The 27,367-nt window shown below is 42.3% G+C and overlaps 1 protein-coding gene across 3 annotated transcripts in view; it reads left to right on the top strand.

Annotated features, from left to right (window-relative positions):
• Window positions 1–373: 373 nt before the first annotated feature.
• The window catches only part of APPL2 (adaptor protein, phosphotyrosine interacting with PH domain and leucine zipper 2), a 50,328-nt gene continuing 23,334 nt past the window's right edge, over window positions 374–27,367 (top strand). Inside the window, exons 1-8 of one of the 3 annotated variants that reach the window (XM_031462868.2) lie at window positions 374–603; window positions 7,493–7,591; window positions 18,347–18,406; window positions 18,956–19,027; window positions 22,751–22,838; window positions 25,524–25,565; window positions 25,672–25,730; window positions 26,496–26,642. In XM_031462868.2, the coding sequence (XP_031318728.1) occupies window positions 550–603; window positions 7,493–7,591; window positions 18,347–18,406; window positions 18,956–19,027; window positions 22,751–22,838; window positions 25,524–25,565; window positions 25,672–25,730; window positions 26,496–26,642 (621 nt within the window). In that variant the 5' untranslated portion in view covers window positions 374–549. The remainder of the gene's footprint in view (window positions 604–7,492; window positions 7,592–18,346; window positions 18,407–18,955; window positions 19,028–22,750; window positions 22,839–25,523; window positions 25,566–25,671; window positions 25,731–26,495; window positions 26,643–27,367) is intronic. The other 2 variants (XM_031462869.2, XM_010996452.3) reach the window with 2 other exon arrangements.

Genomic DNA, 27,367 nt, shown 5'->3' with positions numbered 1-27,367 from the left:
GTAGCAATTTCACACAGCATTTCACAGATTTTTCACAGCAGGAAATCTGTTGGCTCCTAGCTCCTGCGACTCAAATGTCTTTCTGGGTAGCCACAAATAGATAAAACCTTATCTTTCCGCTCTTCAGTTCCGCATCTTGGGCTTTAGATGAATCGACTTCTCTAAGCACCTATCCTTAAACCACGGAGCCTGAAGCGTTTGGGGAGTGCCGGGGGCGGGGGCCGCGGGGTCTGCGGTTTCCCGCGAGAGGTGGGCCCGGGCGGAAGCGGGGCCGCCACACTTCCGGTGGCTGGGTCCGGCGCTCGCCACACTTCCTGTTGATGCAGCTCTGCTGAGGGCAGGGCTGAGGGCTGGGTTAAGAGGGGGGCCGGCCAGCCGGCGGGCGGGCTGGCGGACGGACGGCGGCGGCCACTGGCCAGGCGTGGGCGCGCGCGGGGCCGCGGCGGGCACAGAGCGTCTGCCTCGTCCCGTGAGCCTGGAGCACCCTCGCACCGCGCGCCTCCTGCCTCCGTCCTTCCATCCGGCCCTCGGCCCCTGCCGCGCGGCACCATGCCCGCTGTGGACAAGCTCCTGCTAGAGGAGGCGTTGCAGGACAGCCCCCAGGTACCTCCCGCTGCCCGGGTCTCCCTCACCCGAGGATTTGAGGCCGGGGAGGCCCTTCCAGCCGCTGGGGTGGAGGCCGGGTGTGCGCTGGGCCTCCTTCGGGGCGAGGAAGGGGCGGGCCCGGCCTTGCGTCCTGAGCCTGGGATGCTCGGGGACCCGGCATCCCGCAGGCAGAGTTGGAGACCCTGGGAAAGCCCCCTGTGGCCCGAGGCTCTGTGTCCTGCCTGACCCCTTTTCCAGACTCAGCAGAAACCGAGGCTGTTCGGCCTACACTTGGGCTCCATCGCTTACTAGCCGAGTGCCCCGGGCAAATAACATTTTTGTGCCTCAGTTTTGTCATCTGTAAGATAGTAATAATTGTACCAGCCTGCTAGAGTTGTTAGAATTAAATAAGGAAATGCTTGTAAAGTTGTTAGTGGACAATGTCTGGTACAGAATAAGAAGTCAGTCTTTTATCATTGTTACTACTGCTACTGATATGATGGGACCCCGTGGATTTAGGGCCAGAGTGGGTGGCGGGGAGCCTAGACCTCCTTCCCAACGGTGCCAAACCTCCCCTCGGCACTGTTTTCCCATTTGTGAATAGGAAATTACAATACCTACCCCATTTGCCTCACAGGGGAACTTCATTAGCACACCCGTGATGAGAGTCAGGTCCTTTGAGCTCTGCAGGTGGAAGCTGGTGTATAAATATAGTAAATGAGCACAGAATGCCGTTAGTTCATAATTCAGTGCACCTTTCCCCAGGGAGCTTTTGTTCTCCATTATCATTTTCCCAGCTCCATATCTACTCTAGTGGTTTGCATCCTTGAGTTATTTAAATTAGTCTCCTTACTCCCTGGTATGTCAACTCTTGAAAAATTAGAGTAACCTGTTTTCCTTTCACAGTTTCCCTTCTCTTTTTGCTTCCTTTCCATTTTCTTAGAGAATTGTGCCTCTCTGGGATGATCCTTTGATGGACTTACCTGCACCCATGTTGCATCTCTTCAGTTCAGAATGAGTATTCAAAGGGCTGTGTACTTAGATGCTTTGTGCCCGTTTCTTTGTGATCTTTATGTGGGCAAGTAAGAAACTATAAGCAAGCTGTGATTTTTTTTTTTTAATTGGTATCTGCTGGTCTGATGGGCTTTTCAAAGGCCACTTTTAGGTCTCTAAACTGGTATTTTAAAGGGACCAGAGCCCTTAGTAAAAGTCATTTTGTCCATCCTCACAACTACTGTGTGGGATCTGAAGATAATAATGAGGAATTTCTGTGATACCATTTTGAACAAGGATTGGAGAAACTGAGTTGCAAAGATGTGTTGACTTCCTGACTGAACATGGTGATGATTGAGCCAGGTTAGGGAGGTTGCACTAATTGATTCTCCATGTTGCCGACACCGAGGAGTTACATTCTGAATTTTTGGCTCTCTCGTAAATGAATATGCACTAGTTCTGAGTGATTTACAGGATGTGCTCAGCTGTAAGGAAGGAGAAGGAGGCCTGGCAAACAAGTCAGGACACCTGGGTCCTAATTCTGGCTCTAACGTTAACCTGTCATTTGATTTGAGCAAGTCACTCATCCTCCTTCTGTGATTGGCTCAGTTTTCTGACCTGCTCTGTCATCTGCTTCATGACCTTCTGCAAAACGAGGGTCATGGAGCAGATGACCTTAAAGGGGGTTAAAATTCTATCATATCTGCATGGTTTTTAACTTTCAGCTTATATGAGGAAGAGGAGGTTTAGAGCCATTGTCATTCCTGTTCAGTATTCCTCTTTATGTAGGGAATCTGTCATTCCTTTTGAGTGTGTGTCACCATATGAGGGTTCTTGGTGAGGTCTGAATGGAAGCTAACTTCCAGGAAGGTTTTTGATAATCATCAAAGCATATCTAGCACTCTGGTGTGCGGCACGTGCCTAATGCAGCTTTACTCCCAAGGAGATCCATTGACTTGTAACTGGAAGATTTCTAATCCAACTTCTTCATTTTATCTATAAAGAATAAAAACAATAGCAAACACCTGTATTATACATTTTATGTGGCAGGCACTGTTCTAAATGCTTTACATATGTTGCCTCATCTAATCTTCCCAACAGTCTTTTGAAGTAGGTCCTCTATTAAAATTATCAAGGAGCAGAGACGTTCAATAACTTGTCCCCAAGATTATGCATCATAAAGGGACAGAGCCAGGATTGGAACCCAGGCAGTCTGCCTGTGTTGTTCAAATTAGCCCAGCTACTGAGCACCTTGGCTTTTCTGTCATCAGTGACCTAAAATGTGTCACTGAGAGGAAGTCATCTTAAAAAACCATCTATTGTTTGTTTCTGCTAGTTTTATGTAGAGTATATATGAGGGTTGCTCTAGTAACCTGGTTGCACAAGATTCATTAAAGAACACAGAAGCTTCTGTATTTGAACTCAGTGACCCAGGAAAGAGCTGAGTAGCAGTTGACTGACGTTAGACACATCTGTTCATGTCTTTTTTAGTTCACAGTGCTGCACAGTGTATTTTAAGACTAGTCTGTGTGCGTACACGTATTATTTCTGGTTACCTCCAGGTTGTGAGAAGCAGAATGTTTAGGGATTAAGATACTTGTCTCCATTGCTGTTTGCGAGCCTCTGCTCACTAGGTGCTGCTAGCTGCTGGGACTGTAATGACAAATACGACAAGAGTGCCTGCCCTCCACTGGTCCACAGTCTGTTCCGGGAGACAGGCAGGAGGGCAGCAGTTCCGGCCCCGTGTGAACGCTGCTGTGATAGGAACACAAAAGCAGTTCTTCAGGAGCTTTTTCTCTGTTCTGTAGATAGTGTGCTTTTAGGATAAAGTGAAGCACTATTGCTTGCTGTTTTGTTTTGATTTTTGTTTCCTTTGTAGTTGGCGCAGCTGAGGCATAGAAAACTTAGACTAAATTCTGAGATTACACAGGCTGAGAACCACCCTCTCTGACCACATCAGACCTTTCTTTACTCAAGCAAGATGCCTCAGAACATTACCTAGTGGTTTTACCTTCATTGCGGAGGGCTTTTATCCTGCTTTTCTCTTTGTTTATAGTATGTTTTTCTTTCAGTAGTCTTGGTTCTACTGAGACATTTCTCTCCATCTCCCACACTATGGGTATAAGAGTTTTAAATGTTTTATCTTAAAAATATATCTATACAATATTTATATTTATATGTTGTATATGATTAATGTAAACACATTTAAAATTTCTATATTTAAATATGTATATATTACAATCATAGCTATTAATGTTGTTCCACTATAAAATTAAGTGCTATTCTTAGGAGTGAAAAATATCTAGGACTATTTTATTAGATGACATCCAGTTTCTTTGTTCTAAGATAGAGGGTGATGTGGAGTTAAGGCTAAGGTGTTTTTTTTTTTTTTTATCCAGGCATATTCTTGAGAGTGTAGGGTAGTTAAGTAGGATGGAATTCAAACCTTGATTCTGCAGTTAACGACCTCTCTAAGCTTGTGTTTCAACATGTATAAAATTAGGAAAAAAAGTTACTTAATTCTTACATATATATAAGAATAAATAATATCTAAAGTATTTTCACACCTGCATATTATAGTAATTCAATTAAAGATTGAGTTATTTGCTGTTATTATCTTTATAAATGATAGGCACCAATGTCTTTCAGATTTTTTGGTAGAACTGAGCAACTGGTGTACGTTTGCCTGAGTTTTGGTCTCACTCCTTCTTTGTCTCAGAACATTCCTGTTGTTCCAAATATAAGTTTAAGCAGATGTGGAGCTGATAAATGTGGATATTAATATAGTATCTAAGATAGGTGGATGTATTTTTTTCAAGGATGATCATGAACTAGTTAGAAAGGGGAGTAATGGAGCATTTTGCCAATTCTAATTAGTGTCATGGTTAACATTCACAATATAAAGGGAAAAAAAAACCTTGTGATGTAGTTTTGGCAGTTATCACAGGTGAGAGCATGACAGTAGTATGACCAAAGAGAAGCCAGCTCCAGGCAACCTGCATCCTGCCTCCAGACAGGATTGTGGGCTGTGGACCAAAACACATGCCCATTGATGAGATCCATGTAGCTGGGTGACGGGTGCAGCCTTCTGCAGTGGAGAAAGCATGGCCATTGGTGCCAGCCAGACGTGGGTTTACATCCCAGCCATGGAAATTGAGCAAGTTTCTTAACCTTGATGAGCCTCAGTTTCTTCATCTGTAAAATGGGGTTAATGTAACTATGGTATCTACCTTATAAAGTTGTTGGAAGGATTAAGTGAAGTAATGTTTAGTGCCCAGCACAGTGTCTGACACATAGGAAGTACAGATTAAATGGTAGTTCTAGTTTTCTTTCTGTTCTTTTTGTGGAGGACATTTACATAAGCCCTCTTTTCAGCCTATCACTCATTTTCCATTCTTATTTAATTCCTAAGAGTACTAAAAGCAATAAATACGACTCAACTAAATGGATGTAACTAGTTTTTAAAAAATTAAATACCCTCAATCCAGTTGTGTCACTGTTTTTCATTCTCTTTGCTATGACTACATAGTTACAGCAAAGAAAGGAACCAGAATCATAGTAAACCTTGGTGGACTCCTCCAGCGTTGGCACCATCAATACCAAAAGATTCTTTCCTGTTAAATGACATTTATAGTTAACTGTGTAGATAACACAGTGTTGCTGTAGTGTTGGAATGAAATTATACATGTAAAGCCCTCAGTGTCCAACATGTTATAAGCAATCAAAGTTCATTGTCCTCTTCATAACCAGTATCATCAGCTATCACTGTATATTAGGCACCACATAGGTAGGCACTTGATGTACAATCGTTACCTCTACTGTTATCTGCAAATTAGTATTAGAGCCTGAATTGGACCCAGGACTGACACTGTTCCAAGAGGATCGCAGATCCTTTCAGAGGCCTCAGTAGACTATAAGTTGCTGGAGAACAGTCAGTTCTCAGTGCCTTTGAATCTCAGATTTCAGCACAGTGTTTCATCAGACGTTGGATGAAGGCAGAAATGCATCCATGAATGAATGAGTATAGAGTGATAGAACAACCAGAGTAGGTTCAGAAAATGTCTTTCTCAAATAAAAAGTGTATATTAAAGAGATAATAAAGAATTCTAAACCAACATTTTTCACCTGCTCATTGATATCCCTTAATCCGCTAATGGATTATGAGATCCAGCGGGTCACATCCATGATTTTTGTTTTGTTTTGCTTGTTCTGATCCATCTGTTGATAAGGATTGGTACCAAAGAGAGCACATTGGTCTCAGGGCAGGTATTTTTAGCCTTAAAGACCTCAGGCAAAGCCAGGGTAAGTGGTACTGCTGTCAAGTGCACCAGAGTTTGTCAGCAAAATTCAAACACAGGGGTTCTTCTTCATTTATTGAGGGTGCTTTGGGGTCACTTACTGTTCACTTACCTGAGATAGGTTAGAAAAAGAAAGAAGGAATTGAAATTCATTTGCAAGGAAATAATGAGCCTTAATGGATTGTTCTTGTAAAGTGCTTTGGTATCACCTCATTAAAAGCATTTCTTTTTTTTTAAAAAAAAAAAAAACCTTTTCGTAGTATGGCTCCTGTACAGTAAACTACACATATTTCAGATGTACAATTTGATGGGTTTTGATAGAGGTATACACACCCGTGAAACCACCACAATCAAGATAGCGAACAAGAAATGTGACTGATTTTTGTATGTTGATCTTGTATCTTACAATCTTACTGAACTCATTTATCAGTTCTAAGGTTTTTGGCAGATTCTTTGCAGTTTTCTCTGTAGACAGTCATATCTACAAACATCGACTGTTTACATCTGCCTTGCCAGTTTGTGTGCCATTCATTTCTTTTACTTGCCTTACTGCAGTGACTATACTGTTCAACTCTGTTGGATAAAAGTGGTAAAACTAACACTTTGCTTGTCCTGGATTTTAGAGGAAAGCATTTGTCTTTCACCATTGAGTATGACGTTAGCTGCAGGGGAAAAGCATTTCTGTAGGTTACTCTCCATTCTACGCCTAAGGGGTTATTTTCTGAATTAGAGATTCCATTATCACTAACGTAGTATTCTAAATTCCCACTGTGCGGGACATATTGACAGAAGTCCTTTGAATAGTTATGGTCTCTTGTGTGATGCCTTGATGCTTCTTTAGACACCATCCAATATGTGATTATTTCTCTGGTGCTCAGCATGTCAAGCACTGTGCACTAAAATGATACGAAATACCTTTATCTGAGACGTTGCTCAGCTGATCTCAAAGCACTGAGTATTCTTCCTGAAGGAACTGAGTTAGCATTCTTAAGTTGCTATTTGAGTTTTGTGCCCAGAGCTACCACTGGTGAGCCCAGGGTACATGAAATTTCCTGGCCATGATTTTGAAAATTGGTTGAATAGTGTATGACAAAAGACCTGGAAATTGACTGTAATAAGTTAAGTGGAAAGAATGACACACTCCTGCAGGACGTCCAAGGTTGCAGAAAACCAGACAGATGGTTGACTGCTGTGATGATATAGTACCGGGTGACCACACCCCAGGTCCACAGACAGGCCTGACATTGAGTTCAGTTTATGGGTTTGAAGGGAGAGGCTGCCCTTTTTAACACTTATTTTATTGCATGGGCTTTACTGGTGCTTGGGTAGAGGCTAAAGTCGAGGCAGAGTATAGCCCTTGATCTTAACCCTTTAAAAATTAGTTTTCCTTCTCTACCGTGATACTCAAACTGTATTCAATTTGCGCTTGCGCTGTAGTCTAAAGGATTAGAAAAGGAGTTGTAAATTGAAGTTCCAGGAATCAGCTTATATTCGTATTATCAATAAAAGAATAAAGCCAGAGAATAGGCATCTTCCCTCCCCATTTGTGTGTGTGTGTGTTTTACCTCTTTTGTAATTTTTCCACTTAGAAGTAAAATTGACCTGTGTTCTTGCAGACTCGCTCTCTACTGAGTGTATTTGAAGAAGATGCCGGCACTCTCACGGATTACACCAACCAGCTGCTGCAGGCGATGCAGCGCGTCTATGGAGCCCAGGTACCCTCCTGCCCCTCACCTGGAGAGGAACAGAGTAGGAGCCCCCTGCCCTCATCATAAACTTCTCTCAGGAGGTTGAGAGATTTGAGTCAGAACAACATCATTTAAAATTTTGAAATAAAATCACAATTGTTTTCCTCTCTGTTCACCTCAAAAAACTGAGGACAGTTTGTTTTCACAGCTTAAGAAAGAGGATAATTTTCCTGCAACAATAGAACCAGTGAAAAGGGACCACATAATTGCTTTTAATTTTTCAAAAATTCAACCCTGAAGGGAAACATTTGAGTCTCCTCTTCCTACTTGTGACTGAGTGGGCTCAGTATTCTGAGGCATGGCTCTTTGTCTTTCTCATAAATGGGCAGTCTTAGATGTCAGTGCCGGCGAGTAGAGATGTTTTTTTCAAGTGCTTCCTCTGAAAAGACTTGAGTCACAGTTCTGGAACTGTTGGGTGGCTTCTTTGTTTTGAGGAACAAATATCTCTGCCTTGCAAAACTATGGAAAATAAATTGCTGAGCAGCAAAAATGAATCTTTTTAGCATTAAGAAATGCCCATGCACGTTAACTTTCTTAGAGAAGACTTGAGTAACTTAAAAATAAAGTTGGTTATATTATGGCAACTGATACTTGTCATTATTTATTCTTTGCTGACTTAAATCTGTGTGTTAATATATTTCTTTTTCTCATTGATGATCTCTAAATAAATACCACATTCAGTGTATAATAGTAATGTATATTAATAATCATGTTTAGTCATTTATTACATAGCTCTTAATATTCATAATCATTTATTATTATCATTATTTTATTAATCATTCATTCATATCATAAATGGGAAAAAGACTCAGTCCTTGCCATTAGGCAGCTTACAGTTGGGTTGGGAAACAGATAAAACAATTACCAGAGTGTTAGAGGTGCTAGGAGAGGAGGCCACCTAATCCAGAGGAATTGTGCTGGACCCTCAAAAGGAGGATGATGGTGACAGTTGAGATTTATCGAATACTTCATAGGTTTCAGGTGCAGTTTCAGGGTCTTTAGCATGTAATCAATCATTTCACTTAAATTCCCTAACTCTGTGAGGTGGGTATTGTTACTATTATCCTCATTGTACATAGGTCAGGAGATTTAAGAATTCGGATGATGAGCGACTTTCCAAGTCCACTCCATTAATACATGGCAGAGCGAGTCGACCTGAAGCCAAAGCCCAAACTCTCAACTGCTAAGCGTAAGGAGGGTACCCTGAATAGGGACGTGGCTGTGGAAATGGGAAGAAGTGGACTGGTGATTGATTGGATGTGAAGAGGTCAGGGGGGTGAAGGATGAATCCAGCATGATGCCCAAATCTTTCACTTGAACAGCAGGTGCAGAGCTGGGAGAACATCAGAAGAGGAGCAGGGTGTGGGTGTGCGTGCATGTGTGTGGCAGGCATAGCAGGGATGCCGATCTTAATTCTTTCTTGAAAGGCTCAATTTGAGGTGTCTAAGGGACAGCATAGTGGGGAAAGAGATCTTGTTGAAACTTCAGATCCAGAGTTAGGCTGGAGATAGAGATTTGCAAACTACTGTATTATACAAGTATTATACAGTAACTTATTAACTGGAACTGATTTTAACAACCAAAAGAATCATGTGTTCATTTGTGATTTTGCTTGTTTGTTTAGGTAAGACATTGAGAAACTGGGACAAACTTTGCTGATTTTTTTTAAAGCCGTATTTATATTGCATGTTTTGTATTTTCTCTAAATATTCAAAATTTAAGAGAACAGGAAATTTTTTACTGAGCTTATACCTGAACTTGCTTGGTATTTAGTGATTTGAATATTGTTATTAAATGATTTGTCTCCTGATTAAGGTTTAAGAGCCCCAACACTTCAGGGACCATGTCTCTGTCACTCTGTTCTGCCTTTCCATGTCTGTCAGAATCATTTACTTGGAGATGTCCAAACACTCTCTTAGGAGTTTTTTCTTTTGAGTCAGAAAATTGAGTTTTGCCAGAATTAAGTGGGTCTTGCATTCCAAGAGGCTGTAACCAGGTTTTAATTCACACCACATGACCATCACATGGGTTCTCGTACTGGCCAGAAACCCTTCCTCCTGCCTCGGCGTTTCCTGCTGCAGAAGCTAGCAGGGACGTCTGGCTAGTGCTGCCAACTCAGTGACAGATGCAGGCAGTGGTCAGTGGCATTCAGATCGGCCGGGTCAGGGTCAGTTGGTTTTCAGGTTTACTTGAAGGCTTCCATGTTTTGTTTTGTTCCTTTCTAATTAAAACAAAACTTTTCTAAGTCCTCCTTGATTAGTTTGTATGTATTTATGTATGTGGATGGGCAGAGAGAGAGAGAAAGAAAAAAAGAAGAAAAGAAAAACTCACTAATGTTTTCATTCAACTTTTTCCCCCTAAATTATGTTCTGTTGATTTTATTTAACATTTGTTCCTTAAATATTTTATACCTAGGCATGTTAAATTAGATTAATAGAGTTTTATAATTTCATTTCTTAAAACAGAGGCACTTAGCAAGATGTTGTTTTCCATTATTATATTTTAAAAACCAGGTTTATGCTGCTTATAAATAAGAGTTTTTTAAGTCAGGCCACGTGGTAGGTTTTTGGATTCTGATATAGTGAATACTGTTTGGATCATAGTTTTAGAAATAGGAAGAGTGAGAAAAACTAGAGGAAAGTTCTTTGAGGAGTTTTGCTGATTTTGGCTAGTTTGGGGAAATTTTTAAATTTTATTTGGCTTAAGCAGTAGAATGAAACTATAGGCTCTAGCTGTTTTCAGCATTTTACAGCCATCCCTGGGTCACATCTGGTCTCTCAACTGTCAGATGTGCCTTCGCACATGAGGGGGACTGCGTACTCAATCGAGGGACATTTGAATGAAGGAAGCTGAACATGTTTCTCATGCATTAATGAAGCAGAGATGAGTTACTTAGAAAGCTCTGCCATCTTTCAAACTATTGAATGAGTTTAAAACTTCCATAGTATCTAAATAGATGCATATGTGTACATGTTCAGTTAAATCTGCTTAAAATTTGCATTTAATACATTTTAATATACTTGTTTGATTCTGTATATCTGTCATAATTTTGTTTCTTTCTTAGGTTAAATTTTTAAAAGTCTTTTTAAAAATGAATTTGTTAGGGTCTATAAATGAAATTTCAGGTGACCTTGCTTCTCTCAGATACTGTACTGAGAAAACAGGGGCAGGTCGAATGATGTTCCCAGCAGAATTAGTGAAACGTGGCATCTCTTGGAACCTGTCTTTCTCCTCCAACAGACAACAAGCCTCTGTAGTTGGTGCCTTCAGGGTGGAATTTTTCAAGTACATTTTGGATGAAATTTTTTGAAGTGAGAACCATGGTTAAGGCTCTCTCACTTTCAGCAGAGCAGGCTTACTCACATACAGCCTCATCACTGCAACTGTTCTCATCCAAACCTTTTGGAGGACAGATCCTAATCCTAAAAACTAGACGCCCACGTTGGAGGTGGGAATAGGATCTCTTCAAATTGGGGTAAGACAGTGAGAGGGGATGGTAGTGAAATACACTGAAGGGAAGATATGCATAAATTTGGTATTATAAAGAAGAAAATATTTTTTCTTTAGAAATGATGAAATACAGATACCAAGCTAAGTAAGTTAATGTTTTGGGAAACAAAGTAGTGGGCATCCGGGAGTGTGAGTTTGTGACAGGAGAGAGAAGGATTTGGGAGGCAGACAGGGTCAGAACTGTATAGCTTTATAGTAAAAATATTACTAGGCACATAAATGTACCACACACTGGGGCTGGGGACTTCCTGTGGATAATCTCATTTAGCTTTCACAGTAAAGGAGAGGTATTATTGTAGTGTGTTTATAGATGGAGAAGCTGAGAGGTTATGTAGCTTGCCTGTGGTAACACAGCTGATGAGTGGCAGGACCAGAATTTGAATTTAGGTCTGACTCCAAAACCTGCACTCTCACTCTGTGCTGTACTTTTTGATGTACTGGTGTCCAGAAATGGCAGCAGAGGCTAAGGAAGTAGGAGCTTTCAAAGCTTGTTCTTGTCATCACAGAACACCCCCACTTATCAGCCTAAAAGCTTTGTAGTATGTTAAAGGTGGGAGCCCACTCCTTTTTGTATCCGGGAGTAGCTTCCTTTGTTTAATTGGTTTTTATCTGTAATTGTTTCAATCAGTGTATTTTAACAGCCCTTAAAAACAGTCAAATTGAGGTTTACATGACAGGGACAGAGAAGAAATATGTATGTAGCTTTAAGTGTACAGGAGCAGAGGGCCCCTGAATGGTTTCTGGGTTGTTGCCCTTGGTTTACATGTGGGATCTACAGCCTTTCTTCACACTGGCATCGAAGGCGTTCAGATTGGTACAGGAGAGTATTCAGGGCTAGGCTCATTCCTTAGGTATAGAGGTTAAGTGTGTGACCTTAGATGCATCAGACCTTAGTTCCAGTCTTGACTTGGCCACTTGCTATGTGACCTTGGGAAAGTCACTTGATTGCCTGAGTTTCCTTATCAGTTAAACAGGTTATAATATTAACCACCTCACAGGTTGTGAGGAATGATAGAGCTAACACCTGTAAAGTGTAACATGAGTCCTGGCAGAGTGCTCACTGTTGACATAACCACCTTCTCAGTCTCAGAATAATAGTCATAGATGGCACTGTACTCTGGAGCTGTGAGTTGGGGTAAATAGATGCTTGGTCCCGTGATCTTCGCTTTCTTGAAGGAGCAGTCTGTACTTGCTTTCTTCACGTCCTCACTGCATAGCTGATACTTGCTCCCCAATCTGGGCTCCATCCTGCCCTGGCAGTGCTGCTGCTTCCTGTCTAGTTCACGGCCTCTCTCCACCCTCTCCATCCTGGGAGTACCTGATTCTGTTAGCAGTGCCTCCCTGTGAAACTGTCTTCCTTTGGTTCCCGTGACAGTATCTCTCCTGGGTCTCTTGCCCATCCTTTTTTTTTTTTCCTCTTTTTTTTAAATTGATGTATAGTCAGTTTTTGATGTTGTCTCAATTTCTGGTGTATCTAGTGTATAACGTAATGTTTCAGTCATACATATACTTATATTCGTTTTCACATTCTATTTCTTATAGGTTACTACAAGATATTGAATATAGTTCCCTGTGCTATACAGAAGAAACTTGTCTTTTGTTTTCTCCCTGCAGTGGGGAGGTAATTAGGTTTATTTAGTTTTTTGATGGAGGTGCTGGGGATTGAACCCAGGACCTTGTGCATGCTAAGCATGTGCTCCACCACTTGAGCTATACCCTCCCCCCTATTTTTTTTTAATTGAAGTATAGTCAGTTACAATGTGTCACTTTCTGTGTACAGCACAATGTCCCCGTCATGCATATACATACATGCATTTGTTTTCATAATCTTTTCCATTAAAGGTTATTACAAGATACTGAACATAGTTCCCTGTTCTGTACAGCAGAAGGTTTTTTTAAAATCTATTTTTATATATAGTGGCTAACATTTGTAAATTTCAAACTCCCAAATTTATCCCTTCTCACCCATTTCCCCCAGTAACCATAAGATTATTTACTATGTCTGCAAGTCTGTTTTGTAGATGAGTTCTTTTTTTTTTATATTCCACATATGAATGATATCATGTGGTATTTTTCTTTCTCTTTCTGACTTTATCTGCTTTATGTATAGTAGTTAGTATCTGCTCTCCTCATCATTCTTGATTGTTTCCCTTTCCTGACACCCTTTCGCTGACCTGCCCCTTAAATCTTGGTGTTCTACGAAATTCCACGCCCAAACCTCCCTTCCCTCAGTCTACAGATGCTCTGTGGCTGTCTGGAACCACAAGGCAGAGGTTAAACTCCTCAGCAAGTCACACAAAGCGCTTCATGCGGAGTATCAGCTTATTCGTCTAACCTTGTGTTTGGCTGTTCCAGGATGTGCCAGGCCCTTCTTCACATCCCGAGACTGCTCTGCCGTTCCTGCTGCTGGGAATCCCCGTGACCCCTTGCCCCTGCAAATGGCCTTCCTGGCTTTTAAGACTGGCCTTAGGTCTGAGGTGTCTGACACCTTTCCTTTCTTCCTTCTCTCACCACGGCCAAAGCCCCCTTCACCCATGTTACAGACTCCATGTACTCTTGTTGGTCAGATTACGGTAGGGGCAGCGTGTTGGATTCTCTTGCCCCTCTGTGCGCTGTGAGCTCTGAGAGCAGACTCACCCTGTCTCCAGTGCCCACACCTTGCCTGGCCCCCTTCAGTGTTCGATAAACAGGTTAAATGAAGGACTGCATTCGGGCCTCCTCAACCAGAACGTCAGTTTATCCCCACTGTGCACTTTATTGCCACTCCCAGATCTGTCTCCCTCCTCAGGGCCTTAGCTAAGGGCACCACCATCATCTCATTCAGCCTAGAGCCCAGTCATCTGGCTTCTTCTTCCTCATTCACTATAACCTGTCGTCATTGCCTCAGCGACACCTGGCAGAGCTCTGCTACCTTCTCCACTTCCTGGCTCAGGCTGACCCTTTTTTCTCTCACTCGACTTCAGATGGTCTCCTCACTCTCATGTCATCCTCCTTCTCCCTTCAGAGTTTGCTTTCACCATAGTCACTCATGATTTTTCTTCTGCTCACATCTGATCTTGGCATTCTTATGCCCAAGTTCGTTGGGGCTTCCTCAGTGCCTCCAGAATCACGTCAGAGTCTGAGCAGGTGTCCCCTCATGGCCTGCGCCAAACCCAGTTCTCCAGCCTCTATCCTTGCACTCCTCCCTGCTTCCCTGTGCACCCCCTCTCAGGGCATCTGATCCAGTGCGATCCCTGACCCCAGCTCTGGGGTAGCGCTGTGATGAATGAGACTCTTAACCGCTTGGCTTTGGGCAGCATTTCTGGCCAAACGTTTGGTACAGATCAAAGCAATGGCTGCATTGTGCCTTTCACTCTAATGAATTTCTCCTGCCCGCCTCCTAGCCTCTCCATTCTTGTCCAGAGGCCTTCGGGTGGTTTCAGGTGACAGTTGCAGTTAATAAGTGCTCTGTGCCACCATGTGATAAACACTCCTTTGCCCAAAGCTCGGTTTTCTGTCCTGGTTTGTTACCTATTGGTGTTTCTCTCTCAGTGCCAGCCTTGGGAAGTTCTGTTTAACATAGGACATTCTGTCAGTAAACTCTTCATCAGAATCCTCTTTTAAGGATTTTTTTAAGGCCTCTTTTACGAGGCCTCCAATAGTGTAGATAGTAACCAAAGAGCTATTCTAGAGTGTCAAAGGAATCTTACTCACGGAACTCCATTTAGAATCTGTTTAGGCCACCACTTTTGCTGGACTGTCGCTAGAAAGGTATGGGAGGTACGCCGATATTGACAGGCTCTGCGAGGGCACTGAGTAGTACTGGACAGTTTTGGACTTTGGATTGGAATAGTATAATGTTAAGAACTTGGGCTTTAGATTTCCGATCTGGCATATCTGAGATGAGTCTCTGCCCTGCCAGTTATTAGTTATGTAATTACAGGAAAGTATTATCCTTTCTGAACCTTTTTCTCCTCATTTGTAAAATGAGGGTAGTAGTCCCTACCTGCCCTATAGGACCCCATAGGTGCCTTGTAAAGTTCAAATGTGATAATATATAAAAAGTTCTTAAACCTAGAAAAGGTTCAATAAATGTTAGCAGCTATCTTTATTATTGTCTTACTAATATTTACTCTTCACACAAGTTCCAGTTTTGCAAGTCTTGTTGCAGAGATAATTATGCGGGCTTACCTCACAGGGTGTGGATTAATTATATGGTGTTGGTAAAGCATTTCATAAAACCTTTGTGTACAATAGATTATGAGCAAGACTAAGGTTGGTCTCGTTCAAAAGACTTCATGTCATGTGCTCTGTAAGGGGAGGTTCGTTTCTTTTCAGGGCAAGTGACTGGCCACTTTGTACACGTATGGTTTGTGCTCAGTGGAATCATGCTGGTAGAGTAGAATCTTGCCGCCTGAAATCACACACATCCAAAATACACAGCATTTCCAGAAGGTATTTCTAGGAGAGACCAGGCAGAGTCCACTGTACACGGGAATTTTGGAAAGCAGTTGTGTGTGTCATGTGCTGTCCCTTCTTCCCGAGCCTCGATGGAGTTGTGTGCCTGGCACGAGTCCCTGTGCTGGTCTGGGCACAGTCTTCTGCAGGCAGCTCCCCAGCAGGATTCTCGTGTCCATGGTGGGCACTTGCCAATAAGCTCCAGAAAAGAGAAGAATTCAAGTAGCCTGTGGCCCTTGCTTGTTACAAAACCACAGAGGGTGGTTATCATATCTGTTGACTGGTCTCGAAAGGATACAGATATGGAAGAGTAATATTTTAGACTTAACTAAAATAGAGAAAAGAATGATATAGAAGAGTAGAAACTGTTCTTGAATCTGAAGGATTGTAGCTTAATGGAGAGCCTCCTGAGGGAGGTGTGGCAGAGGACAGGTGTTTTGAGACATTTACTGTCTAAAGCAGAATCAGCACTCTACAGCCCTTGGACTGGTCCCCTTTTTTTTTTTTTTTGTAAATAAAGTTTTATTGGAACGAAGCCACACTCATTCTTTCACACATTGTTTGTGGCTGCTCTTGTGTTGTGACAGGGACCAATTTTCCCATACGCCAAAACTAATCTAGCCTTTTACAAGAAAAGTTTGTCAACTCTAGCCTAAAGCAGTGGCCTTCTCAAGTCTTTTAGCAGGACTTGGGATCCTAGAGAATAGTGTTTAAGAGTGTGGATTCTAGACTCAGGCAGACCTGGATTCACATTCCAGCCCTGCTGCTAACTAGTTGTGTGACCTTGGGCAGGTGGCCTAACATCTCTGTGCCTCCATTTCTTCCTCTGTAAAATTGAGTTAATAATTATAACCTGCCTTACGGGGTTGTCAGAATTAAACAACATAATGCCTGGAATGCACTTAGTGTGGCATCTGGCATGAATTAAGTATTCTGTAAGCGTTAACTGCTATTGTTAGGATGATTCTGTGGGTCTGTGAATCATAGTCTACATGGTGCTGCCTGGGGAGGAAGATGCTAAGGTAACTTGAACAAATCCGTCTTAAACACAGTACTACGAACTCATAGAAGGGGAGTAAGGGCTTTTCTGATACAGCAGAGTAGCAGCTCAGTGAATGGGCCAAGACCCGTGCTCCGTGCACTCTGATCTTCAAAACAACGCTGCTGAAGATGATAAACAGGCTGTTTTCTGGCTGATTGCTTCATCCATGTCCACTCTTTGTATTTTATTGCCTCCCATTTGTGATGTTGCCTTATAGGGTGAGGAAGTATTTTTCCTCTCACACCATGATTCCAGGTATTGTTTTAAGCTAGAAATTTAGATGAATCTTCTAACTTTGTTCCTTCATTCATCAAACATCTGTGGAATGCCTGTGCTGTGCTAGGAATAGTTGCACATTCCTGCCTAGATCCAGGTCATAGTGCTTCTGGATTTGTTTTCCTTCCTTTTGACAATGTGGCTGCCTGCTCTGCTTAGTTTCCAAAGTAGTGGCACCCCAGTAGGATGTCAAAGCTGGGACTTTTCATTATGATTGCCTCACTTTATTCTGGGAGACAAGAGAGAATACCGCATTTCAGGGACTATTGATGGCTGTTCTTTGGGGCAGATGAAAGAAGTCAGGAAATAGGTTGACCAGTTATTTGCAAAGAGGGCCCCCAAAACAGGGTTAGGCTCTGATGGGTCTTGCGAAGGAGGCCTGTGAAAAACAAAACAAGCTCCTGCAGAGCTCAGGCCTTACCCCTAAGGAACAGCAAACCCAGGAGAATTAGAAGGCAAGTGGAGGCCAAGGCCGGCCAATGCCCTCCCCTCACCTGCTCCAGGTCAGATCTGGTGGCTCCGCCCCTCTCTTAGGTATACACCCTGAATCTAAAGAGAAGCCTTAACTGAGCTTTAGAAGCGTAAGACGTGTTTTCTAGGCATTGATGGTGGGAGGATAGTGGCAGACAGCTGCTATGTAGCTAGAGATTAGAAGGATAAATAAGAGAAGAAGAAAATGGATAGTATTGGCCAGAGCAGAACAGCACAGAAGGGGCCATCTCAGGCAATGTAGTAGTGCTTCTGTGTTACCATCCATCATTACTAACCTAGTGCTTTAAGTTTGGTAGAATCTGATGTGTCATAATTCTGCTTAAATTCCCACTGCCCTTAGAATAAAGTCTAAAACGGGGCCATAGAGTCCTTTGTGTCCTCGCTCTGCCTACGTTGCCAGCCTTGTCTCACTTCCACACCCTGCACCCTTTGTTCCAGCTACACCCTACTTTATAGCTCTTCAGACATTCTAGGTACCTTTAGTACATGCTCATCCCTCTTTCGGGAAAACTCATCCCTGTGGCTAACTCCTAGTCTTTCTCCAGAGGTCTGCTTAAAACATCTCTTCTTTGGAGACCATCTGGGTCCTCCTGTCAGAGCCTCCTAATGTACCCAGTATTTCCTTTGTGGTTCTCACTGTTTTTGATGTCTGCTGCCCTAATAAACCCCATGAGGACAGGGACCACATCTTTGTTGGATGTTGGCACATTTTAATTGCTCACTACATTTGTTTACCAACTGAATGACCAGAAGGAGCCCCAGTTTATAAATGGTGGGGAAGAAAAAGCAAGCTTTAACCTTTTAATATGTTTTGGTCTTGTTTTCCAAATAATTCCTGAACAAAGTATTTTATTATTTTACGGATACACACATACTATGTTTAAGTGATTCTCAGAGGTGGCGTTTTTTTCAGTGGCTGTGTATGCACTGGACAAATCTAACTTGTTTCTCTCTTCTCCCTACAGAACGAAATGTGTCTGGCTACTCAACAGCTTTCTAAGCAACTGCTGGCGTATGAAAAACAGGTAACTCGATAAACACGTGGAGTCTGAAGCTGTGCTCAGGACTCTCTTACGTTGAGTTCTTAGAAAGGAATTCTCCAGAGACATCCTAAAGGACCTTCCTTCCTTTTTTTTTTTTTCATAGTCCATTTCCATTTTTCCTTTTCTCTTGCCTTTTCCTTTCCACTGATAAGTTCTAACTGATGATTATCCCAAAGTCTTTATGATGCATTCCATTTAGCCTACAGAAGTAGTCACCTGCCCTTGAGGATTCATAGCCTTCGAGGGATTACAAGTGAATCCACACTAACAATTCCAGGGAATAAACTGAAAGATACCATCATATCTAGGCAAAAGGGTGATGACCAGTGAAGGAACAGCCGGGGAGGGGCGGCTGAGTGCACCGCTGGGGCACAGCTCTGGTTCTCTGCAGTCAGACGCTCTGACGTGACGTGCTCTTGGGAGAAGAGAGGAAGTCGATGTGGAGGGTGGCAGAGGGCAGTGTATTGTGGGGCGATGCTGTAGTGCTGAATTCCCTCTCATCCAGTTAACACCTGAATTCTTTGGTCTTAGAATTTTGCTCTTGGCAAAGGCGATGAAGAAGTAATTTCTACACTGCACTATTTTTCCAAAGTGGTGGATGAGGTAAGATAGCAACGTGGCAAAATTTTGTAATTTTTTTTTTAACTTTCTTTCATTTTATCTTGGCCCACTTTCTATTTTTCAATATCTACTTAAATATCTGAGAAGGTATCTCAACTTTATCATCCAAGGGTTATTTCATAAAAGAGGTTGTATGCTATTACGTTTGTTTCTGGTTTGAGGGGGAAGACTTTGCTATACGTAAACAATAGACCAAAAGAAAGATTTCTAGGAATTCAGTTTCCTAAAGAGGGAGAATTCGTTTCTCAGGACTGCTGTTTAAAATTACAAGTAGGTGGTCTAAAACAATGGACATTTATTCTCTCACAGTTCTGGAGGCCAGAAGTATGAAATCAAGTTGTTGGCAGGGCAACGTTCCTTCCAGAGGGTCTGGGGGAGACTCCTTCCTCGCCTCTTCCAGCTCCTGTGGCTCCGGGTACTCCCTGGCTGTGGCAGCATCACTCTGGTCTCTGCCCCTGACTTTACACAGCCTTCTTTCCACAGTCAACCCCCAGGTTTTTTCTCCTCTGTCTATGTCTTTTCTTCTTAGATGGACACTTGTCAGTGGGTTTAGGGCCCACCTGGGTAACCCAGGATGATCTTGTTTTGAGACCCTTTACTATATCTGCTAAGACCCTTTTCCCAAATATTCATGTGTTTGGGGTGGACATATCTTTGTGGGGAGCATGATTCAACCCAGGACAGAGAGATTCATACAGCCATTCTTGTAGCTGTATTGTACAGGACATTTGGAATATTTGTGAAAAGCAGGTATTGTAATAGGAAAAGTGCATAAATCCTAACTGTAAAAAAACAAAAGCACTCAAATGCTATTGGTCCTGGGCAGAACCCTCTGCCAAATTAAGTAGGTATAAACTATGTCATCTTTTGGGGAGTTTGTAGTACTTACAATAGAAAATCATCATAAAGAGTAAGCAAAAAAGACAGTTGACAGTTCATCCAGCTTATAAAATGAGAAATTAACATTCATGTAAAATTGTACCAGTTGCATGTTCATTCATTCATCAAATAAGTTTATCAAGTCGTTATTCATTGAACAAACATTTACTGACCACCTGCTATTTTGTAGATGCAATTCTAGGCACTGGGGATATAATAGAACAAGCTATCCAGTTCTTAGCTTTGTCCTCTCTCCCACTGCTCTGGCTCTTTGAAGTGTGTGTTAATACGGATGCATATCTATTCCAGAAGAGGAAGAAGATGAATGGAAAATGGAATTAGGAGCAAAAAGTAATTTTTTTTTGAAGATGAGAAGAATTTTTCTTAACAGTGAATGAATAACACAGGAGGAGAAGCAGTAGACTACACCCACTGAGGTTATGTGTTTTCTTGAGTAGAAAAGATTTGCTAAGAAAGTGTGGTTAATTATCAAAACTCTAAACCAGGATTTCTTCTTTAAGATATTTACTCACAACTACATTTTCATGGGCAGGAATAATGATTCTTTTACTGGGGAGTGAATCATTCCCAAAGGATTCCCAAGGATGGAAGCCTTAAAATGTGGTTTTATAAGTAGTTTGATGGCCTCCCCAAAGCTTAGCTTGGTAAGGAGTTTCACAGAAGCCTCCTGATGCAGAGACCTAGGCCAGTGAAAGCAGTTAAATCAGGTGGGAAGAGGAGAGTAGCTTTTGAGGTTGTTTCCTTTACCAGGGGTTGAAAAATTTTCAAGACAAGTAATTTGACCCAGAAATTAAAGAAAAATCCAACTAAAAGTAGGCATTTTTCTTACTTATATTTAATAGAATGTCTTGGAACCAGATCTTCGACATCATAGGCATACAGAGATCTCTACCCTTGGTGATTTTCCCCAAAGTAATTTCTAGATCACTTCCTTGAAGTGCGCATGAGACAGGAAGTCTTTGTCATTACGTATTCTGTTTGCCCAGTGTGTGTCAGGCCCTCTGCTCTGAGTGTTTTTCATTCATGCTACTGTTTTATCCTCATAGTAGCCACGCAAGGAAGATGCTGTTACCCCATTTTCTTTTTTGACGATACTGAAGGTCCAGGCGGTGGTCTGTGCTCTTCTGTGCTCCCCTCAGCAAGGCTGCTGTGCGGGGAAGCGCTAATCCCATGCCTCTCAAAAGCCTCAAGGCAAAACGTTGGTGATACAAACTCCTTGATCTTTAAGAAGTTGTTAGGAAGAAAATGAGTAGCTAGGAAATTTGTCATTCCTGAAGTGTATAACCATTGGAAAGAAAGCCACTTAACCTGAGTTTTGAGTTTTTTAATCTGTAAATATCAGTAGTAGGACAGCCCACTTAACTGGGCAGTTAGAGAGTAAATTTAATAATTACATGAGAGCATCGAGCACAGAGCCAGTCCATTCAACTCAATTAACTGCTCTTAAAAAACAATAGTACATTTTTATTGAAGTTATTCAGAAGAAGTGGTTAAGACATTCTATCCTGATGGCATTTACTGTGTTCAACTCTTCCCCGCAGAATAAACTGCCATGTTTGGGCTTGATGGAAAGATAAGGAGAACGCTGACTGCTTGGCCAATAGCTCCCTTGCCCGGCAAATGGCTGACCTCAGGCCTGTCTTTAAGGTCATCAGAGCAGCTTCTGTAGGCACAACCCTTAAGGACCAGATCTGTTGCTGGGAGATCTGTGTGCAGAAGGGAGATTCAGACATGTGACTACTGTCCCTGCAGAAAGAAACTTTGCCAGATGTTTAGTCCAAAAAAATGACTGCTAGGTAATTTCCCCTTAGACAGCCAACAGGGATCCTAGAGCATCCTCCTGGCAGTCTGGGCCTTCCACTGGGTTCATTGCTAACTACCACGCTTTCCACCGGGTTCATTGCTAACTACCATTATTTACTGTACCCCAGATGGTGTGGTGGACAGAGCATGGATTTTAGATCCCAACAGCCCAGGCCTAAAATCCCAGCTGTGCCACTTGTTTGCTCACTGGATTTGGAGATTTATTTATACATCTGTAAAATGAGGATAATAAATAATACCTAACTCGCAGAATGGGTGGGAACTAAATGGTATAAAGCACGTAAAGCTGGCACACACAAAGTGCTCAAAGGTGGTTGTGCTGATGGTGGTTATTTTTATTTTTCCAAGTTCATTTGCAAAGACAGGATTTAGTAAGGCCTTGAGGTACAAGGGAAGAAAGAGTCCAGAGCTATTAAAATTATCTAGTGAGGAGGAACACATTTGAACACAGTCGTCTTATTCTTAGAAAGGTCTGAAATCTGGCTGAGTTGTTTCCGTGGGGAGCAGTCTCTCTCCAGGGTAATTCCCAGGCCCATAGTGCCTGCCGTCATGGAGTTCGGAGGTTCCCAGCAGGCCTGTCTTTCAGGTCTGACCTCAGCCCCCTCTGAGAGTGAGAGAGCTCACGGCAGCCTGGTGAAGTGCTGACCTGCGCTGCAAGCACAACAAAGCTTTCTCCCTTTCCAGGCGGATGTGGCTCAGATTGAGAACACAGCCAGAGTTTGCACAGTAAACTAACAGTAACCACCGGCTCGGAGACTCCTTTGGCAAACCTCGCTGATGCCCCGGTCAGCTAGAACCTTGCATTTAGTTTTTAATACATTTTAGCCTATATCATTTGCCGTTTTATGAAGGGTTTTTATTTACTAAGGAATCTGAGCTCTTTAACCACGTGGAAGTGTTCAGTGTGATCCCTTGGTTGAAGTAAGACAGTGTCAGTAATAGTGGGTATAATTTTCTTCAATAGATTTCTCTTTCTTTCAGCTTAATGTTCTCCATACAGGGCTGGCTAAACAGTTGGCAGACACAATGGTTCTACCTATTATACAATTTCGAGAAAAGGATCTCACAGGTAAAGTAACCAAGTTCAGTGCCGTATACTTTCAGAATATTAATTCATTTAATAATAATTTTTACTGCAATTATTTCTTTAAGTGTATGGACCATTGAGAAATGCCCTCTTTTCTTGAGAAATTCAATTCAGCTTTTATTAAATCCTCACTATATTCTTGGCTCACTTTAAAGGAAGTCACAGGCCAATGAGAAAACAGACTTGGAAACAGATGATTATAAATCATGTGTTGGGTGCAGCAGGACAGAGACTTAACAGGAATAGCAACAGCACACTGCAAGACGTGATTACACTTTTGAGGGTGGTGTGCCAGGGTAGGCTTCCTGGAGGAGATGATCCCTGAGCTGGGTTTTGAGAGAGAAATAAACGTTTACCAAGCAGACAAAGATGGTAAGGCTTATATTTCAGGTTAGGGGGCATTTGTAAAGGCACGCTGTTCTTAGGGAGCCATGAATACTTTGGAATGTGAAGTGGAGGCCTGGAGAAGAAAGAACAGAGTAGGGACCATGTTTTATCTGTGCTAGACTCTGGGGGTGCAGCTGTGAACAAGATATATGGGGTCCCTGTTCTGGTGGAGCTCACATTTAGTGAGTGGGGGGGTATTTTCAATTAATTTTGATTCTTCAACTAAAATAAGACTTTAGAATAATTTTATATCATTAGAAATCAAGGTAATCAAAAATAAATATAAAAAAGAACAAATAATTTTGAAAAAACTTACTTGATGTTACAAAAGGAAGTGCAGATATCTAGTCCCCTTGTCCTTTATTTCATTGAAAATATACATTACTTAGAGACTAAAGAACTGTATTTTCTAGGGTACTGATATAAAAAATTGCAGACCCCAAAAAATCTAAACCTGAGTACTGAAAGAGCTGTTCAGTATAGGACTTCCTCTTTAAAATATAACATCTTAAAGTTTAACATTTTCTTTTTAAGCAGAAGAGGTGTGCTAAACAGAAGGCCAGATCTTAGAGAAAGCATTTTCCCCTTCACTGTGATCCTCTGGGGTCATGTCATCTGAGGCTGTGGAGGCAGCAGTGGAGCTGGCACAAACTCTACCTACAGGCAGCTTGACAGCACTGACACTTGACAAATAAAAAATAGTACATAATATGTCAGTTAGCTCGTATAAAGAGAAACCCTGGTTAAGCAGGATTTTTAGTGTTTTTTAGTGTTGCATCCCTTAATTGCATGTAAACCTCAAACATCAGTGCCGTCGTGTGAGGATTATCCAGTAGTGACTGAAAGCCTCGTTGAATGCACTTTTAAAAAAGATTTTCTCTAAGCGAAGTCATTGGAAACGTGTGGGGATATCATTTTAAAAACAAATTCTAAGTGTTTTGGAAAGAAAACAATCACCTCCTAAGACTTGTATTGTCAGATTTATGTCTTCAGGCTTGTTTACGGGAGCCCAGGGTTGAGAGTGCCCAGCAGTGTCAGTGACACGGGCTCCCTTAGTCCAGTAGGGCTCCACTCTAGAAGTTGTATTTACCCAGGAGGATGATTTTTTTTTTTTTTTTAGGAGAATAAAACTGCCTGATAGTAGTAAAAAGAGAAGCCTCCTGGTAGCTATGAAAAGAGTTAATCAGGTATCCTTTTCTGATAACCCCAAGACAGAAATTTGAAGTGTTTAGCTCAGGTCAGACCTGAGTCAACATCAGAACGAAATTAGAATCTGGCATCCCCTCTGCTTAATGGTGTTTCATCTCGCATTTTGTTGCCTTTTTCCTTCACCTACCAGTACAAGTACATAATATGAGTGAAGATAAAATAAGAGATATTAAGGAAGCTATTTAAAATTGAGGAGGAAAATAAAACCCTAAAACTGCCCCAAGAGGAAGTAAAAGATGAGAAAGGAAAATCTGAGAATAGGCAGAAAGTAGCCCTATATTGGAAAGAGTAAGAATAATGTGAAGAGAAAATTAAAAGCTGGAGGCAGCTTTGAGACATTGAAAAACAGCAGAAGATGTGAAAATGCTTTGCTCTGTTTGACAAAGTAAAAATGGGTTGTTTCAGAATTGTAGAAAGTGTCATATCCTTTTAAACATCTCTGTTTTTAAGTTTTTAACCTTGGACGGTCATTGCTCTCACTTAGACCCTGTTAAGCTGTCTTTGTGCACAGTGGGTGTGGCACCCACATGGGGTAATAGTTGCTGCTGTTGGCTTGTTGCAAGTAGTCCACTAGATTGCTTCAGATTTTTTCATTAAAACAAGCGCTCATATTCCTTTGTCAGTGGTGACTGTCAGATGTTAAAATGGCAACGACAGGGAATTTCTAGGTTCTGGATATAGTCAGGGCATTCGGAGGAAAGGTGTATGAAAACAGTCTTTTTAGGGGCTGAAGAATCAGAGTTTATACTCCAGGTTTCCTTGAACAGTACCTGGTCTCCACGTACTCCAGCCCATGTCCCCAAAGTATTCTTTCCTTTGCAGGCCCCTGAATGCTGTCTGGAGAGAAAAAGAGTCTGTGGGCAGTCAGGGTCACTGAGAATGGGGTGTAGCTGCAGCCACAAGCTCCAGTGAGACCAGGGTCCCAAACCACCAGGCTAAGGCCCCAGAGGGCAGAGGGTCTGAGGGTGCTGGCAGAGCCTTCCCCCTTCTACCTTTCTTTTCTTGGGAAAGCGCAGCTCTGGGTTGCTTTTATTTTTCTTTTCTCTAAGATACTTCTTTCTTCTTGTTCAGAAGTAAGCACTTTAAAGGATCTCTTTGGACTCGCCAGCAGTGGTAAGCATTTTCTCTGTTCTTGGTATGTGGGTTTAGTGTGTTTGTGGGCTGATTGAATGTTCCTGCCTTTCAGCCTGCCTGTGCTAAAGTGTCTCTTTATTTTTAGAGCATGACCTCTCAATGGCAAAATATAGCAGGCTTCCTAAAAAAAAGGACAACGAAAAGGTAAGAATACCTACCTTACATGTTATTTTTCACTTCCTTTACTTAACCCTCCTTTGGCGTTTTCCTGTTGTGAATTCGTGGCACTGAGGATGTCTTGATGAACTTTTTTTTCCCTATAGATGGATTTTTTAAATGTTTATTCCAAATCTCCTATGTAGATTTCCACTTTTCTGTTCTAGCTTTTCAAACCGGTTTGTCAAACACCAACTTGGAACCATCGTAAAGTTAACAGTCGCATAATGATTTTAACTTAAGCTTGGGTACTTCATGGTTGTCTGACTCATATAGTCAGGCACTCGAACTCCTTGCCCTGGGTGTTGATTCTGCTTCTTTAATTCATGATTTCTAGCTTTTTAGATACTGTAGATAGTATTGAGTATTTTCAGGCATATAATTTTTACTTCTGTTCTGTGATTTCCTTGGAATACAATCTTATGAGAGAACCAAAGTGTTTATGGCTTTAGTGCATACCACCATATTGTTTTCCTAAAAAGATTATAATGCTTTGTAGCTACAAAATCTGTACCAACCAGCCGAAAGTAGTGGCTTCATCCCAGTGCAGCCTCACAAACACTGAGATGCCACCACTTTGGTATTTTTAATTTGGGTTTTTAGAAACTTGAAGTAGAACCTTATCTGTGTTTTATTATGTCTGTCACAAAAATGGTTCTAATGAATAAGTAAACATGTTTGGAAGTTGCATGCTCTTACAGAATTGCCACGTGCATTGGACAGCTTGACATCTTCCTTTCCCCTTTTGATCAGTTGAAGACTGAAGTTGTGAAGGAGGTGGCGGCTGCACGGCGGAAGCAGCACCTTTCATCCCTTCAGTACTACTGTGCCCTCAACGCGCTGCAGTACAGGAAGCGCGTGGCCATGATGCAGCCCATGCTGGGCTTTGCGCACGGACAGGTAGGGTGGGCCCTTCCCCCGAGGCCTCAGACCTATACGTCAGCTGTGGAGAACAGCATGCCGTCTGCTGACGTAGCACTTGGGAGACACTGAAGCATTGTCAGAGAAAGAAGCACAGAGGCACAGCCTCCCTGGAAACTTCTGAGATTCAGCACTTGGAGAACTGCCAGAGGGGCTGGATCGTCGTAGCCCAACTTGTTAGGCTGTGAGTGCAGGAAATGATGGCCCTGATCCCAAGACTCCGGTGGGGAGGAGCCGGCATGGCCCTTCATCTCTGATCCAAATGAAAGCCAGGCCTGGTCTGACTCTGTGAGAAGCAGCTGACGCCCAGGTTGGTGGAGCTGGGCTTACAGCCTAGGACTCCACATGTTCCTTGGCTTCCCCGTGTGATAAAGATCACCCTCAGCTGGGCTCTTTCCAGACGATGTGTTATTGAGGTTATTGCCAGCACCTTGGCATCTGGGGTGTGGGCAGATGTCGCTGCTGCTTGATGAAGTCTCTGCAGAATGTTCCTCTGGCTTCCTCCTCTCATTTCATGGTCTGCTGAGCATTTGTCTGCAGGGAGGCTCCAGTTTCAGACTGAGGCCTTGACTGTGGCACCAGCTCTCACCCTCCATCCCTGGCCTGCTTTAGCCCCGCTTAGGTTCACTCCAAACCTCACTTGGGCACGTGAGAAATGCACCTGAGAATCTTCTTTCTGTTGACAATCTGGAACAGAAAGGGAT

This window comes from Camelus dromedarius, chromosome 11 (assembly GCF_036321535.1).
Source record: "Camelus dromedarius isolate mCamDro1 chromosome 11, mCamDro1.pat, whole genome shotgun sequence".
In the NCBI taxonomy this organism is placed as follows: domain Eukaryota; kingdom Metazoa; phylum Chordata; class Mammalia; order Artiodactyla; family Camelidae; genus Camelus; species Camelus dromedarius.
Note: the sequence above shows the minus strand (reverse complement) of the source record. Positions and strands in the feature narration are given on the sequence as shown.